The sequence below is a fragment of the Drosophila subobscura genome, chromosome A, assembly GCF_008121235.1.
Source record: "Drosophila subobscura isolate 14011-0131.10 chromosome A, UCBerk_Dsub_1.0, whole genome shotgun sequence".
NCBI lineage: Eukaryota > Metazoa > Arthropoda > Insecta > Diptera > Drosophilidae > Drosophila > Drosophila subobscura.
In genome coordinates this window covers 19,128,102-19,144,288 of record NC_048530.1, presented here as the reverse complement: position 1 = coordinate 19,144,288, position 16,187 = coordinate 19,128,102, and the positions used below count along the sequence as shown (strand labels likewise).

General features: G+C 48.5%; 3 protein-coding genes and 1 long non-coding RNA gene across 6 annotated transcripts; 2 read left to right on the top strand and 2 right to left on the bottom strand.

Annotated features, from left to right (window-relative positions):
• Window positions 1-12: 12 nt before the first annotated feature.
• LOC117903642 lies at window positions 13-1,896 on the top strand. The gene is made up of 2 exons (XR_004649520.1): window positions 13-161; window positions 1,035-1,896. It is a non-coding gene; the product is annotated as an uncharacterized LOC117903642 (long non-coding RNA).
• Window positions 1,897-3,357: 1,461 nt separating this feature from the next.
• Window positions 3,358-7,706, bottom strand: LOC117903641 (probable ATP-dependent RNA helicase DDX46). Its single transcript, XM_034815924.1, has 5 exons — window positions 7,524-7,706; window positions 7,112-7,405; window positions 5,772-7,041; window positions 4,706-5,706; window positions 3,358-4,645 (listed from the first exon to the last, which is right to left on the bottom strand). Exons 1-5 carry the CDS (start codon window positions 7,538-7,540, stop codon window positions 3,526-3,528), a joined length of 3,702 nt encoding a protein of 1,233 aa, XP_034671815.1. The 5' UTR covers window positions 7,541-7,706; the 3' UTR covers window positions 3,358-3,525.
• Window positions 7,707-7,967: 261 nt separating this feature from the next.
• Window positions 7,968-9,726, top strand: LOC117903633 (p21-activated protein kinase-interacting protein 1-like). Its single transcript, XM_034815906.1, has 3 exons — window positions 7,968-8,819; window positions 8,883-8,959; window positions 9,019-9,726. The coding sequence occupies exons 1-3, from the start codon at window positions 8,037-8,039 to the stop codon at window positions 9,650-9,652; spliced, it is 1,494 nt and encodes a 497-aa protein (XP_034671797.1). The 5' UTR covers window positions 7,968-8,036; the 3' UTR covers window positions 9,653-9,726.
• Window positions 9,727-9,861: 135 nt separating this feature from the next.
• Window positions 9,862-15,073, bottom strand: LOC117903625 (histone deacetylase 6). 3 transcript variants are annotated; one of them, XM_034815890.1, is made up of 8 exons: window positions 14,816-15,073; window positions 14,625-14,755; window positions 14,375-14,558; window positions 13,487-13,758; window positions 12,014-13,427; window positions 11,317-11,952; window positions 11,052-11,121; window positions 9,862-10,631 (listed from the first exon to the last, which is right to left on the bottom strand). In XM_034815890.1, exons 1-8 carry the CDS (start codon window positions 15,014-15,016, stop codon window positions 10,255-10,257), a joined length of 3,285 nt encoding a protein of 1,094 aa, XP_034671781.1. In that variant the 5' UTR covers window positions 15,017-15,073; the 3' UTR covers window positions 9,862-10,254. The 3 variants fall into 3 exon arrangements, with proteins under 3 accessions (XP_034671781.1, XP_034671783.1, XP_034671782.1); XM_034815892.1 differs by lacking the exon at window positions 11,052-11,121 and having other exon boundaries at window positions 10,498-10,631; window positions 11,356-11,952; XM_034815891.1 differs by lacking the exon at window positions 11,052-11,121 and having other exon boundaries at window positions 10,509-10,631.
• Window positions 15,074-16,187: the final 1,114 nt, after the last annotated feature.

The following is a 16,187-nucleotide window of genomic DNA, read 5'->3' as shown; positions in this document are numbered from 1 at the left end:
CACACCAAAAAAAAAAAAGAAAGAAAGAAAGAAACGCAAACGCAAAAGAAAAGAAAAAAGAAAACCAAGAAATACAAGAATTTTTTTAGGAACGAATAATGAAACAATGGACCAACATATCAAATGCAATAATTTATTCAAAATTGTATTAGAGTAAAAAGGTAAGACCTGACCCACTAGTCACACACATTTTACCCGTAAAATCTCTATCTTAGCATTCAGATATTTACCACAGTATCCGTTATCCATGCCAATATGTATCTATATCTATTAAAAAATCGATTACGTTGTTTTTTGGGTGCACACTGTGCATAAGTGGAAAGAAATCTAGTGCTGGGTATTTAAAGCGTTCCTAATGGAACAATATTTTTGTCATTTTTGACATTATTTTTCATCCAAGTGAATTCGAAACACGTTAAATACGGAAATACCATATAGACTTTTCCTATTATTTATCCACAAAAAATGTTCCCTTTTGGACCGTGATATAACAAGTATTTACGTTCAGAAACTAATCAACGTTCGGGAATGTTTTTTTTTGTTTTAAATTGAGTTTTAAAGTTACATTGTTTAGCATACAAAATGTAAGCAACAATGTACATATGCCTTTGCCTTTAAATCTTGAGGGACAAAGGGGGCCCCTTTAAAATATAATATAAATCATTGGAAATATATTTTAGCCAGTGTTAAATAACTGACCTTCCAAAGACATACAAAATCCGAATGAGCGAAACTACAAATTCAAAATATTGATGCTTGATGAATTAATTAAATTATATCGATCTATCCATTGGGTACTAAAACAATCACCAATTACATTTCCATGGGTTTTTTTTTATTTATTTAAAATATTTGTGCACAGGTTATTATATTTTGCAACACAAAATGCTATGAAGAATATGAAATGTGGATATTAACTATAGATATGAGATGTGGTTTAGAACTTTAATTTGCTGACATATATTCGATTGAACAATATTAAGAACTAATTGTTGGAATGGGTTTTTTTCTCCAATTTGGTATATATTTTACAGAACAAACAAAAAAGTGAAAAACCAAAAGGAAGATGAAATTGAGATGATAAATCAATTGAACCCATCCTCAATCCTGTGTCTCTGCTACTGCCCAACCACGAGGAGACACACGCACACAGGCACACACAGACAGACAAGAGAAAGACCAAAGATGAAGAAAAAGATGATATGCCAAGAAATTGCTTCAAGTGATCCGATAATAAGACTCTAAGCTTATAGATCTAAGGGAGAAAGCAGAAAGATGTGGAAGACGTGGATGATCTGGAGACGTGGCAACAGCAACAGCAAACAGTAGCAGCAGCGGCTACAAGAAGAACTACAATAACACACACATACACATCCCCAGTCCCCCAACCAAAGAGATATATATATATGCATTAGCCATTGTATATACTACGATTATATATACCTAAGAATATAGAGAACTTTGATTCGATTGTAAATACCGCAGCAGCAGCAGAAGCAATATAACCAACAATGCAAAACAGATCCAAAGAGCATGCTAGCTTGAAGTAGTCACCCATCCCAACCGACAGATCTTTAAGTCACTAAGAACTCCCCCGACCCCCTCCCTATAGAGCAGACTTTAAGATGCTTCCTTAATTTGTTTCCTCCACACAAACACACGAACACAATCACACTCAACGCAAGGGTTAACGATTAGCCCATGGGAAAACGGCAACAAGCAGCAAAGAAAAAAAATAATATAATTCAAATTTTTTTTTTTATTTGTCTATTTATAAGTAAATTAATGCCGGGTGGAAAGAAGTGCCCCCCCCTACACCAAAATAAAGTAATGAAATGTTAGCAGCAACTGGAGATATTGCAACGAATTTAAAATGTTGCCAAACTAAACTAAAAAAAAAAAAAGAAAAAGAAAACTAAACGAGGATCATGAGCGTGACGACGAAGGAAACCAAAAATTAAATCAATAAAATCACTCTATGACAACTATAAAATTACATATAAATATATAGTATATATTTAAAGAATTTTAAAGACAAAACTATATACTATACATACAATTTTTTTGTTGTTTTCCCTTCATAGTTTTAACATAGAATTGTACATATAAAACGAGGCGATAAATAACAATGATGATGATATACATATATACCTACATATATATAGAGAGGGCGCGTGTAAATGATTTTGAAAGTGTAGACCATAGGCGGAATAAAGACAACCCAAAAAAAAACATAAACAACAACCAAAAAAAACAACAAAATCATGAAGAGCGCAAAAAATGCAATAATAATTTTAAAGTAAGAAACGTAAACCAAGCCCCAAGAAGAACATAAAAAACAACACAAAAGAATGCAAAATAAATTTAAAAATAGTTTTGTATCGAAACCAAAAACAAAACAAAAAACAAAAAATTTGCCGACAAATTAGTTCATAAAGAAAGAAAACCAAAAAGAAATCTTACAATTTTTTTCAAAGAAACCAAATTAAAAAAAAAAAAAAAAACAAAAAGCGCATAATAATAATTATAAAAAATTATAATACATACCATTGATAACGGAAAGCCCCAAAACTCATAACTACATTTAAATTTAATTTTAGTAGTTTCTAGACACAAGAAAAATACTGTAGCAAGAAAATCAATTGATTGAGAGGCGCTCGAGTGCTGGCGGGAGATATATAAGTAAATAAAATAAAAGTGCAGCAAGACAAGCAACAAAAATTATGAAAAAAAAACAATAACCACTCACAAAAAGAATTCTCATTTTGGCAAGGGAGTCATAGAGTTTCTGATATCAGCTTGTGGACCTAGCTGGCATTATTTGCTTTTGGAGATAATGGAATTGGTCCCTATGTGACAATTTAAATTGCAATTAGAAGTTGTTCGAGGCGAGCATGCAGGTTCGCATCATACACCTTTGTGAATGTAGGTTGTATGCATTTGTTCGAACGGAGAAAATAATCAAAACTGCTCTTCTTACTGTTGATACTGTTTGATGACCACGCTTCAAACAACACTTTCTTGTGCATAAAACTCAAAGTAATGCAAATACCCTCAAAATGCATACACCCTGCTTTCGGCGGGGACTTCCTTTAAAATGAAAAGTTATAGCTCAGCACAGTGAACCAGAGTACAAGCGACCAACGATTACATATTGGCTCGAGCATGTTTCAGCATGTCGTCTCGAGCATTACCACTACGAGGGAGAACCTACGGTGTCGTCTCTTAGCACACAAAAATAATTTCCTTATAATATTAATAATAATACTTGCTGGGTCTGTGTTCTAAAACCTCTGGGTTCCATCTCTAATGTGTAATCCCATTCTAGGCTAGGTTATGTTGGAAATGTTCTGTGGATAATGTATTATGTTGCCCGTAGAAGGGAGGTCGTCGTCTTCTTAAGGTCTTTTGCCTTTTATTTTGTTTTACTAAAATTAAATTGTGTGTATATTGCTAATTAGTTCCAATGAACAATACACTACACTTAGCATAGCATAGACGAATAGTTTAGATGCGGGTATAGGACTAGACCACCTTGTAGCGTCCCTTGTTGAAGACGTGATGCGATGAACTCAGTTTGAGCAGCTCCTCCTTGATGAGGCGAGTGATCTCGCGCTTCGCCTTCTGGACGGCCAACTCGCTGCAGCTCTCGATGGCCAGATAGAGCTTACGCTCGCCCTCGGGCGGTGGCTTGCCCTGGGGCACATAGGTGCCACGCACCGTTAGGCCCGCCTCCGAGTATTCGGAGATTTGGGCGAGAGCCTCCTTTGAGGTAACCTTCCAGCGTGCCTGCTGTGGAAAGTCATTGATCTCGAGCTCCTCCTCGTATTTGGTAAACGAATTGCTATTGGCTATCAGTGTGCTAATGGCCTCCTCATCCTCCTTCGGCTGATAGTTGAGCTTGTTGTTCAGCTTGGCGGCCATCTGCTCGGCCACCGTTCGGGCCGTCAGCACGGAACCGGCTGCTGGGTGACCCTTCAGTATGGGCTCCACCGCCGACACCTGGCTGCCCTTCGTATCCAGGTTCTTGCTGCTGTTGATCTTCGATGCCAGACGCTTGGCCAATTCCAATTTGTCGGAGCTCATGGGAACTCCTGGCGGCGCCTGTTGTCCGGCCACTGTGGCCACTGAAGCGGATGCCATGGCCAGATTGGCTGCCGTAGCCGCAGCGGCCGCTTGTGCGGCGGCCGTAGCCAGTGCGACATTGCCACCGGCAGCAGCGGCGGCAGCAGCAGCCGCAGCAGCAGCTGCAGTTGCAGCCGTAATCGAAGTGTCCTTGACGGTGCGCTTGGCGGCAAAGATCTGCTCGATCTGCTGGTCAATGTCCTGCTCGATGTCCTCGTCATCATCCGAGTCGGCCAGACCCAAGGCGGCCTTCTGCAGCTTCTTGCTCTCCTTGACCGCATTGAACTCCTGCTCGTCAAACTTGAAGCCCTTGCCGCTAAAGCCGCCGCCAGTGTGCACCTTCTTGCCCTCGGCCTCCTGGGCGGCCTTGTATGTCGTCCACAGGGTCTGCAGTTCGGCGGGCACCAAGCAGCCGGACAGATCCAGCGCCCGGATAATGTCACCAGCATAGCGCGACTGTTCGGGCGTGATGAACGTGTAGGCGCTACCCTTTTTGCCCGCACGACCAGTCCGACCACATCTGCAATTGCATTGAACAATGAATCGAAGAGTAAAGATAGGGAACGAAGGAATATTTTACCTGTGAACATAGTCCTCGTAGTGATTGGGCACATCGTAGTTGACCACCAGGATGAGATCCTTGACATCAAGGCCGCGTGCCGCCACTGAGGTGGCAATTAGGAGACGCACCTTGCCCGACTTAAAGTCAATGATGGTGGAGTCACGATCAAACTGATCGATGCCGCCATGGAGACTCATGCAGGGATACGAGGCCTTCATGAGATCACGCAGCAGAATGTCGGCATTCTCCTGCTTGTCCGCAAAGACAATGATGCTGCCCGCCTCCTGGTAGATGCCCAGCAGTTCCAGCAGCTTGAAGAACTTCGACTCATCGTTGAGGATGACCACATGCTGTTCAACGTCCTTGCACACAACCGATCGGCCGCCAACAATCACCTCGATGGGCTTCTTCAGAATGCGACGCGCCAGGGCCTCCATTTGTCGCGGGAATGTTGCACTGAACATCACCGTCTGGCGATCTGGGCGCACATTGTCAATGATGCGCATCACCTGCGGCTCGAAGCCCATGTCGAACATGCGATCGGCCTCGTCCAGCACCACGTAGGTGACGCGACGCAGATTGGTCACGCGGCCAGAGTTGGCGGCCAGCATATCGATCATGCGTCCCGGCGTGCACACAATAATCTCCGAGCCACGCTTCAGCTCGGCGATCTGCTCGGAGATGCCAGTGCCGCCGTAAACGCAAACTGGCCGCAATCCGAGACTCTTGCTGAAGCGCCTGATGTCCTTGCCGATCTGCATGCAGAGTTCGCGGGTGGGTGCCATTATGATGGCGATGGCACCATCGCCCTCTTCAAGGTTCGGCTGGTCCAGGATATGCCTAAACATTGGTAAAATGAATGCCAACGTCTTGCCACTGCCAGTTTTAGCAATACCTATCAGATCCCGTCCGGACATGATGGCCGGTATGGCCTGGCACTGAATGGGCGTTGGCTTTTCAAATGCCAACTTCCTCAGCACATCCATCTCCTTCTTGCTAACGCCACACTGTGCCCAGGTCTATAGATGCAACGAAGAAACATTAATACATTGCAACGCCCATGGATTGGTGCCGCGAGACTCACCTTAATGGGCTTGGGACAACCCTTGCCCTTCACTTGAACACCCTCCAGCTCGGTGCGATACTTCTCCACATCCGATGGTGTCATGCGCGCCAGCTCGGGCACTTCCACATAAAAGTTCTTGCGAAATGGGGCATAGCTGACCGATGAGTGATCGATTTTGGCCAGCTCCTTGCGATGCTTCATTGCCAGATTGACGGCCGTGTCGCGTATGTCCTCCAGCTCATCCTCGCTCGAGTACTCCAGGCTGTCCATGTTCTGTTCGATCAGTTCGCCCTTTTTCGACTCCGTTGACTTCTTCTTGGCAACGCCCGTGAGTATGACAACGCCCTGGGTCTGGCTCGGCGGCTCCACAAAGTTATTCACGCGTCGCATCTCCTTGTTGACCTCCTGCATGTACGCATCCAATGGATCAATTTCCTCTTCCGGCTGCTTCTTGGGCTCTTCCTGTTTCGCTTCGGCTGGTTCCTGCTTGACGACGACTGCTGCTGCTGTTGCTGCTGTTGCTGCTATCTCTGGTGGTGGTATTACCTCTGGTGGCTCGATTGGTGGTAGTGGAGGCGTATTCTCTTCAGGCTCCTTTTTGGGTTCAATTGGTTTGCTTGCCTCCGACTCTTTCTTGACCTTCAGCTTGGCCTCTCCGCCAGAAGTCTCCTTCTTATCCAGTTTTGTCGATTTGGGAGCATCGGCCGGAGACAGCCCCATGCCGAGCTTCACGCCAAAGGTCTTGCTGAAGGTGGGACGCTTCATGGGCGCGAATTTCGCTTCAACGACATCATCGTCGAATCGCTTGCGAATGCTGTGAAACTTGGATGGTGGCGAGTCGGGCTCCTCTGTGTCTTTCTTGGTGCCGCTCTCCAGTGGCGGCGCTGGATTGCTGTCATCCTCCTCGGACTCGTCCTCCAGGCTCCACTTTTTGGCCGTTTTCACAACGGCCGGTGCGGATGCCTTGTTTTCGCGCTTCCGTTCCGCGCGCCAACGCTCGATTCGCTCGCGACGCTTGATCATCTCCTGCTCTAGACGTCGCTGCTGTTCCTCCTTGTCGATCTCCTCCACCTCCGCATCGGAGGAGCTGGACGAGGATAGGCGTATCACTAGGGGTGCAACAGTTACCGGATGCCTACGTTCCGTCTCACGATCCCTATGACGTTCGCGGTCCCGCTCACGATCCCGATCCTTCTCCCGGTCGCGTTCCTTCTCCTTGTCGCGCTCCCGATCCTTTTCCCTCTCCCGCTGACGGTCGCGATCTTTGTCCCGCTCCTTGTCCTGGCGCCTGCAAAGAAGTGGAAGCCCGTTTAATCAATAACAGCTTATCAAACCAGTTGTAGTCATCACCGACTTACTTATCCTTTTCATATTCCTTCGACCAGGATCGCCGACGTCGCTTGTCCTCACGCCGCCCTCGATCATTGTCCTTGTCCCTGCTGGACTGCTCCTTGCCACGCTTGCGCTCATCGCGGCTGCCGCGCGAACCGCCGCCAGCACTGTTGCCGCCATTACGAGACTTGCTCATCTCATAGTCCCCCCGGCTGCCACGGCTCTCATGTGCGTGATTGTCCCGGCTGCGGCCTTCATGCTTACTATCGCGATCCCGCTCGCGGTCTCTGTCGCGTTCACGATCTCGCTCCCGGTCACGCCTGTTTTTGTTTTGTGGATGACAGATGCGTTTTATTGACAAATCGGCCACAGTTCCATTGACAATAAGCAATTGCAGGGCGAAATGAAAAACGCCGAATACAACAAGAAAACACTCACCCCGAACTCTTTGACATTGTGGCGCGTCTTCCCACGTGTTAGACCACGCCAGTCCTCCGTTAGCAGCCCTTCAGTTAAAACTCAAACGATTAAAGCACTATCTGATTATTGCTTTATGATTTTAATTAAATTTTCAGGCAATTTTTCTCGCAAATTCCGGCATCATAAATTCATACAGCCAGTGTGACCGTCAGACCCTCAAAAATATACCATCTAATTTTAAAAATATACCGCAATATTCCGTGGTCTTATATCATATTCCTCGATGTTGATGTTCTATTTGATATTATCAACTTGCAAAGACGTTTAAAACTAAAATAGTAATTTAATTTAATAATTTTTTTCGAAATCTGTTTGAAATCGTCTTGAAAATGCGTGGACAGTGTTACCTTCTCAAATATACCGTAATATACCGAACAATTGTCGAATTATACCTACCAAAAGGTTGCCACCCCGACGCACACACGTGCTACGATTCGTGCGGTTCCAGAATCGCGTATAAACAAATTTAAAATGCCGCCACAGAAGGAAGTTTCCATTGCACAGACGTTCCCGGACATTGAGATCATTGTGGGCACCTACGAGGAGTACCTGCTGGGCTACCAGATTGTGGAGGAGGAGGTCAAAGACGAGAACAAGTTGTTGCTGAAACAAACGTTCGCAGACAAGTCCCATGCCGGCGCCATCAAATGCATTTCGGTGCAGGGCCCTTGGGTGGCCAGCGGTGGGAGCGACGATCGCATATTTGTCTACGACATGCGCCAGCGAAAGCTATCCCAGGTCTTGCTCTCGCACAGTGGAACCATAAACGCGCTGTCCTTTGCACCGGACATGTCGCATCTCTTGTCGGGCAGCTCCGATGGACAATTGAAGGCCACTCGCGTGGGCAGTTGGGCCGTTGCTGGGGACTGGAAGAAAGCGCATGCCGGCTCTCCTATTACACACATTAGTTGCCATCCCAGCAGCAAATTGTGCCTCTCCCTGGGCGGTGATCGCATTCTAAACACCTGGAACCTGGTCAAGGGTCGCGTCGTCTACAGGACCAACCTAAAGAGCAAGACCACCTTGGGTGCGGCACCCGACTGTCTCTCCTGGTCGACGGATGGCGAACACTTCACACTGACTGGCCTTCAGGTGCTAGAGATCTGGGACATCAAAACGGCCAATGTGGCAAGGCGTGCAAAGACCCCATCCAGACCGATTTGTGTGGCGTGGCTGGGCGAAACGGAATGCCTGTCGGGTCTGGAGAATGGCAGCATCGCTTGGGTCTCCCTCGCGGACCATAAAGAGGCTGAGGTGAGTGTTTAAGTGAGGATTTCTATTATATTTTCTTCATTCCATTTCTGTCTCTCAACACAGCCAAAGATACTGCCTGCCCATGCGGCTCGTGTTAAGGCCGTGGCTTGTCTGAACGACACGCTGGTGTCCGTGTCTAGGTGAGTGGCCTAAAAAAAGCTTCATACGCTGTTGTCTAACCTCCTGCATCTTCCTTTAGTGCTGGCGAAATCAAAGTGTGGCGCTGTGAACTGGAGAAACGGGAGCTAACGTTCATTGCCAGCACCAGTATTGGCTGTCGTCCCACCAGCCTGGGTCTGGTCGATCTCTCGCTGATCGAAGGCGGCGCGGCTCGTCCAAAACAGAGCCCTGCTGTGCCAGTTGCCACATCGAGGCCATCGGAAGTCGAGCCGGAATTGCAGATCGATGCACCAAAAGGTTTTGTCACCATTGAGTTTGATGACGATGCCAAACCGCCAGCAACCACACCGAAGAAAGCAGCCAAAAAATCACAAAAAGCAGCCAAGAAACAGAAAAAAGCAGAGATGGACTTTGACGAAAATAGCAGCGATGGAGAGAGCGATCCGATTACCGACTCTGAAAGCGATGACGAAAACGACAGTCACCCGGCGCCAACACCCAAAAAAGTGACAAAAAAGTCCGGCAAGCAGAATGAAGATTCCAATGCGGAATCATCCGACGAGACAGAGGCAACGGTGCCAAAGCCCAAGGCACGTAAAGAAAAGGCTGAGCAGAACAGCGACAGCGACAGTGACAGTGCACCCAAACGGAAACGCAAGCAGCCAGCAAGCCACACACCCGTCCAGCGCAAGGTTAAAAAGCAAACACGGTAGAAGTGGTGTTTGAATCTTTTCTCTTAGTTTTGTTTTATTTCCTATGTTGACAATAAAAAGTAGTGGATTATCAAGTTACAAATGATTTAGTGCTGCAACAAAATCCAGGGGTTCCAATACCTTCGCACGCAGCACTTTCCAGTGTGTGTTTCCAGGCAGCTCTGGAAAAAGCCCCAATCCCCGAAGCAGTGCAGGAACACTGCTTGCAATTGCTTAACACTGTACCTCTTTATTACATATATTTAATTTAATTATTAGTTCATAACATTAACAATTTCTATTTGTTAAGGGGGTTTTTGTTTCTACCATTCATTAAAGGGAACCGCCAAACAGCCAGGCTCCCATGCAACAATTAATTTATGCAACGAACGCGCTCTATGCGCGCTCGTTTTTGCCCAAAGGGGAACGAGGGAGGGAGGGAGGTAGGGAGAGACAGAGTGTCCGTTGTCTCAATTGCCCAAAAAAAATTTGATCATCTTAAGGTAAATGCGTTCCAGCAGCGGCCACATGTGCTCGACCAGGAACTGGAGTATGTGTCTGAATGGTGGGCACAGTGTGCACATATAATCGGTGAGGGCGTGCAGGACGCGCAGCAGCAAGGGTCACTGAGCCTCCTGGAGATAGCTGCCATTGGCAATATGATCGGCCTCCTCCTCCGAATCCGACTCGGGATCCAGCGGATAACAGCCATCGGCACGCTTTGCACAGGGATAACGCCAGGCCAGCGGTCTGCCATATCTATCCTGATGCGCTCGATTCTTGTACTCGAAGAGTCGCGGATTATCGAGATAAATGCCGCACACGTAGCACCACACGGCATGGTCCTGTAAGCGCATCACCAGTGTATGCTCAAGTGCCTCGCAGTGCCGCTGCATGTGCCGACCCACATAGCGCCCACAGCCAATATACTGACAGCTCAAACACATCCAGTTCTCCGACCTAGAGATGCATTCGCCGCACGGTGCCCTCGTGTTTATTGCTGTGGATAATAGAGATGTTCATTATCAGTCGAAGGAGTACATAAAACAAAGCAGTATTTAATAATTCAAATTAACAAATGATCAAAAAGAATGGAGCTTGTTTAAGGGAGTGAAAAGTGGCAAAACAAAACACGCTAGCACCAATACAAAACGAATTACACCATAAACAGACTTCACCAATTGAAACGAAAGGAAAAACGAATAAAATATTTGTACAGAAGTGGATCGGGGAACTGCAGAAAGCCAGCAGATGGGAACTGTTTCTGGTCATCCATAAGCCATGCAAAACCAACATGAAATAGCAGAAGATTCTGGCTTGGAGTCCTACTTGCTACAACATAAAAACAGAAACAGAATGGAGGAGTAGGAGCAGGAGCAGGAGCAGGGAGTAACGACTGGGATGCTCTTTTGTTGCTTACATTGCGGCACCAATTCCGGTCGCAGCATTCGCATGTGCGGACAGGTCTTGCTTGGGGGAATGGCAAACATCTGCCAGCGGCCACCACCATGAGTGCAAATGAAAGATAGAGAAGGATGGAGGGACAGCAAGAGAGAGCAAGAGAGAGAGTGGCATCGCGGCAATGAGGGAGACGGAGAGAATAAATGGAAAAGAAATTGGACGGAATAATATGGCAGAGATTAGTTATGTCCGTCCAGCATTTGTGCTCGAATCTCGAATCGTACCTCCTCTGGCGCGGCCGTTGAATGATTGGGCGGCTTTACCTTGACTTTGGGCTTGCTGTCGCTGGGCCGCTCCTGCCCAGGATCGGCCTGTTCGCAATCGGTGGGTCCGCCCGCCGCACCCTGGGCGTCGTCACTTGAAATATTCAACTTCACCAGGGAAGCGGCAAGAAAATCCTCGTTGTTATTCTCTCCAATTTGATAGCCATGCGGCAGGCGGTAGCCAACAAACTCGAGCGATTTCCAATGCTGACGCTGCACCTCCACGCAGCACTGTAGCGTCTCCAGGCAGCTCTGGAAGGCCGTTGTCGGCGGCCTCAGCAGCGCAACCGAACCCAGCTGCGGCGTCGGCACAGGATCTCCCAGCAGCGTCTTTGTGCACATGGTCATGGCATACGAAATGCTGTTCACATTGTAGCCGCCTTCGAGGCACACAATTATGCGGCCACCGGCCAACGCGGACAGCCAATGGGTGAACAGGCCATAGCCTTCGGGTGAGACTTTGCAGCCGCCCAATGGATCGCCAATGGCCGCATCGAAGCCCGCCGACACGAGCACCAGCTCCGGCTGGAACTCGTAAGCAATTGGCATGACGAGCTGCTGGAATGCCAACGCATACTCCAGATCCCCCATGCCCTTCTGTAAGACGAACGAAATCAATGAGCAAATGGAGTGCTTGGGGAAATCGGCAGAGACTCACCTTATTCCATGGAATATTCACATTAAAGCCAGCTCCTGCGTGCTTGCCCACCACATCGTAGTTGCCGTCGGGGCCCTTGGGGAAGAAGGTGCCGTTCTCGTAGCGATGAACGCTGATGTACAGCACCTTTGGGTTCGACTCGAAGATGTGCTGCGTGCCATTGCCGTGGTGGACATCCCAGTCAACGATGAGCACGCGCTTCAGGCCAAACTCCCGAATGGCATACTGGGCGGCAATGGCCACATTGTTGAAGATGCAGAAGCCGTGCGGCTGGTCCGGCTCTGCGTGATGGCCAGGCGGTCGCACGTTGCAGATGGCACTGCGGGACTCGCCGCGCAGCACACTGTCCACCGCCTGGAGCACGGAGCCAGCGGCCACTGTGGCACAGCCAAAGGTAGCCGGATGCAGATACACCGAATTGTATGTCGCTGCCTGCGCCTGCAGATCCTCCTTGTCGCGTCCCAGCACTCGGCGCATTGTGTTCACATGCGAGCGACTGTGCGCCAAGCAAATCTCATCGGTGGTGGCCGCCCGCGCAGCGAGCAGCTTCATACGTCCGAGCAGCTGGTAGTCCTCGTGCATTTTGTGGATAAACTGAATGCGCTTCGGCTGCTCCGGATGCCCCAGATCGTCCAGATTGCGATGCTCCATCATCTCCGGGTTGTAGGCATAGCACACGCGCACTCCGGGCACCGTCAGACTCGTCTCCAGCCGCAGTCTGCGCAGCCGATCCGTATTTTCGGCCACAGTCGCAGCGGGAATGAGATGTTGCACAGAGGTGTCGCGCGTCGGATAAATGGTCACAGGTGGCGGTCCACCAATCCACACACGCTCCACAATATGCAAGTCCGGGTGCCTGTCCTTGGTCTGCAGCTCGGGGGGATCGTAGGTGGCCTGCAGCTGGAGGCAACGCCAGTACGGCCGATGGGCAAAGATGCAGTTGAGAAGGGACTTGACCAGCGTTGGTTTTGGCGGCTGCAGCGGCTCGATCAGCACGGGGCAGGGATCCCCCAGCAGGGTGCGCAACGTGAGGGCCGCACCCTCGGCCAGGGAGTCCAGGCAGTAGCCACCCTCGAGCACAACGGCCACACGGGAGTCGGCCAGACGCAGCAGCGGATTGAGCAGATGCGCATAGCAGGCGGGCGTCACCTGCATCTCACCCTCGGGACAGCCCAGAGCCGCATCATAGCCGGCCGAGACGATAATCAGCTCTGGCTGGTACTCCATGGCCACGGGCAGCAGCAGCTGCTGGAAAATGGCCAAGTACTCGCCGTTCCCCAGCCCGGTCTCATTCAGCGGCACATTGAAGTTGAAGCCCAGGCCGGGGCCCTCGCCAATGGCATGGTAATCGGACTCCTGCAGATTTGGCCAGAAGCTGCCGTGCTCAAAGCGATGTATGGAGAAATATAAGACCCTAAAAAAAGCAACATTTAATCGCTGGATACTGCAGGATCTCCTCTCTCCGTCTCTTACCTTGGATCGTTGTAGAAGAAGCGCTGTGTGCCCTGGCCATGATGCACATCGTAGTCGAGGATCAGTATGCGCTCCAGCTTGTGCACATCGAGGGCATGCTGCGCGGCCAGTGCCACATTGTTGAAGAAACAATACCCATTGAATTCAGCCTTCATGGCATGATGCCCGGGCGGTCGAATGATGGCCATGCCATTCTGCGCCCTGCCCGTAATTATGGCATCCACAAGCTCTATGGTGGAGCCGCTGGCCAGCAAGGACAACTGAAATGTGGACTAAAACAAAGGGAATAGAATAGAAGTTAGCTAGATACAAATATTCAATGCCAGAGGCAGCTTAAAGGTAGCTCAAAGCGAGCTCCTAAAGTACCCCTAGCACATTCGTTTTGTGTTCAATTTAGGCACAATTTCAGGCAATGAAAATATCAACTGCATGTGGTTAGAATTTGAGACTTTAACGACTATCTATTCTCAGATACAAATCAATTCAGATTAATTAATTAATTATTATTAGAGAGGGGCAAGCCCCCTCCTATCGCTGCCTGAAAAACGAAGACTGACTGACTGCAGACTGCTGCAGGAATTGCTGTGAGATATGCAGCCAACAGCACGGCTTTCTGAGGCATTGCCTTGATCGACATTGAAGTTTGCATTTAGCTTCAAGATTTCGTGCACTGGCAATGCAAATGCGGCAGAATAGGCACGAGTTCTCAGGCAATTGGGCGCTGGTTTCGAGTGTAATCGAATTGTCTCATGAATATGCACCAGCTTCAACAATAATCTAATCAAATTCAAGCTCCAATTGAGGCTCATCTATATGCATGTAATAATAATAATTATATATGTAAATATGGAAACAATGGGCATGCTGCTGCTGCTAGATTTCTCTCACCGGATGTATGTATATTGAATCGAAACGGGAGCTTAGCTCCTCCATGCTCTGGTCGTCGCACACTTCGGATGTCTGCTCCAACAGTTCGAAATGCTCGGCCGTGTGCAGGCGTAGGATCTCCTGTTTGGTGGCCAGCCTGGGCGACACTGGCAGGCAGCGATCCAACAGCTTCAACTCGTTGCAGCTGTGCCATCAAAATACTCATAATTAAGGACCTTCCTTTATTGTTTTTTGAGCTGGCACAACTTACCGATCCAAAACGCGATTAAAGCGCTCCGGACACTCCAAGTGCTTGGGATCCCAGAGGCAGCAATGCTGCTCCATCGACTGATGATAGACCATCGCCGTTTCCCCGCGCACCAAAGGCCGCGACTTGACAGCCTGAAATGGATTAAATGAGGACTGGCACACAGGCTGCAGGATGCCGGGTGGTACACTTACGGTCTGGAATATATCCGTCACAGTCTCCTGCATGGCTTGAGTGCTTCCTTGGTTCTTGAGCATGTTCCGTGCGCGACGTTTTGCCTCCAAGAGGGTTTCGCTACGTTTGGGCAGCTCGCCGCCAACGCTGCTGCTTTTGATCGCTCCCGACGATGACGCCGATGCCGTTGTCGAACTCGAACCCGACGACTTCATGGCCATGGCTCGGGTTTGTATTTTCGCCTGCTGTGCCCCACGTCTCGTGACGATCGGTGAGCTCTGTGCGAATCAAATTGAGAGATTTTATTGGAATTGTTTGTTGGTTTAGCTTTGTGTTCAAAGCTTCTCCTCCTCTTCTTAGTTCTACAAAAATAAACATGAAATATTGTACGTGACATTTATTTCTAGGGGGGGGTGAGATTTTGAGTGGAAACTGAACCAAACGATGATCTAGGATGGGGCTTCTCGATCAGCAAATTATGGACGCATTTTGAGTATCTTTTGCAGAGATTTCACTGCAGCAAATGTCAGTCCTTAATGCATTTGATTCAAGAAAGAAGTTAAAACGATGCCCCCGAAAACCCTGCTTGGCCGTTCAAGGCACTTTTCACTGTACACCGTCGCACCTTAAGTGCCTTCTGCACTATAAACAGCTATTGATAATGGATTGAACTGATTACGCCTGCTTGTGGGCTTGCGGCTGCGGTTTTTTGAGCGGTGCTGCTGTGGGGGGTGCTGGCTGCTGGCTGCTGCTGCATCGAACGATTATAAATTAACGCAAATTATCAATTAAATTCACTCCGTTTCGTGGCACATTAGAGCTAGAGCGGGCCAACTGATGACCACGAAATCCGCACAGACACTGGGCGGCACATTCGGAGGGACTACTCCAAGTGGTTGGCCTGGGAGCTTGGCCAACGGGCGCCTCGTACATTTGTGTTTTTGTTCTGCGAGTGTTGGCTTTCTGCTGTGTGTGTGTGCGCGCTAGTGTGTAGGTGGTTTGTGGCCATTGCCGCATTTGGTAACAGCGACTCCATGGCAAAAAGGCACTTACCATATTTTTTGTTGTTTGCTGTTTGGGAGCTTGGAACTGGAATTGAAGCTGGATCTCTGGGCGACGGTGCACTGATTCCAGCGACTTGTGGGCGGACGCGTTGATTCGGTGCGTGCGTGTGTGTGCGTGTGTGTGCGTGCGTGAGTGTGGGGGTGCGTGCAGTGGTATGTAATACTGTTGGTGGCTCTGGCTTTGTGGGTCTCGTCTCTGGATATTGGTTAAGGTTGCGTGAGAGACCTTCTGGTGTACATGTACACATGTATTGGGCCTCTTATCGATTCCAGCTACTTTTCGCTCCTAGCACTACTAACTGTATATGTGCTATAAATTATGCCTATT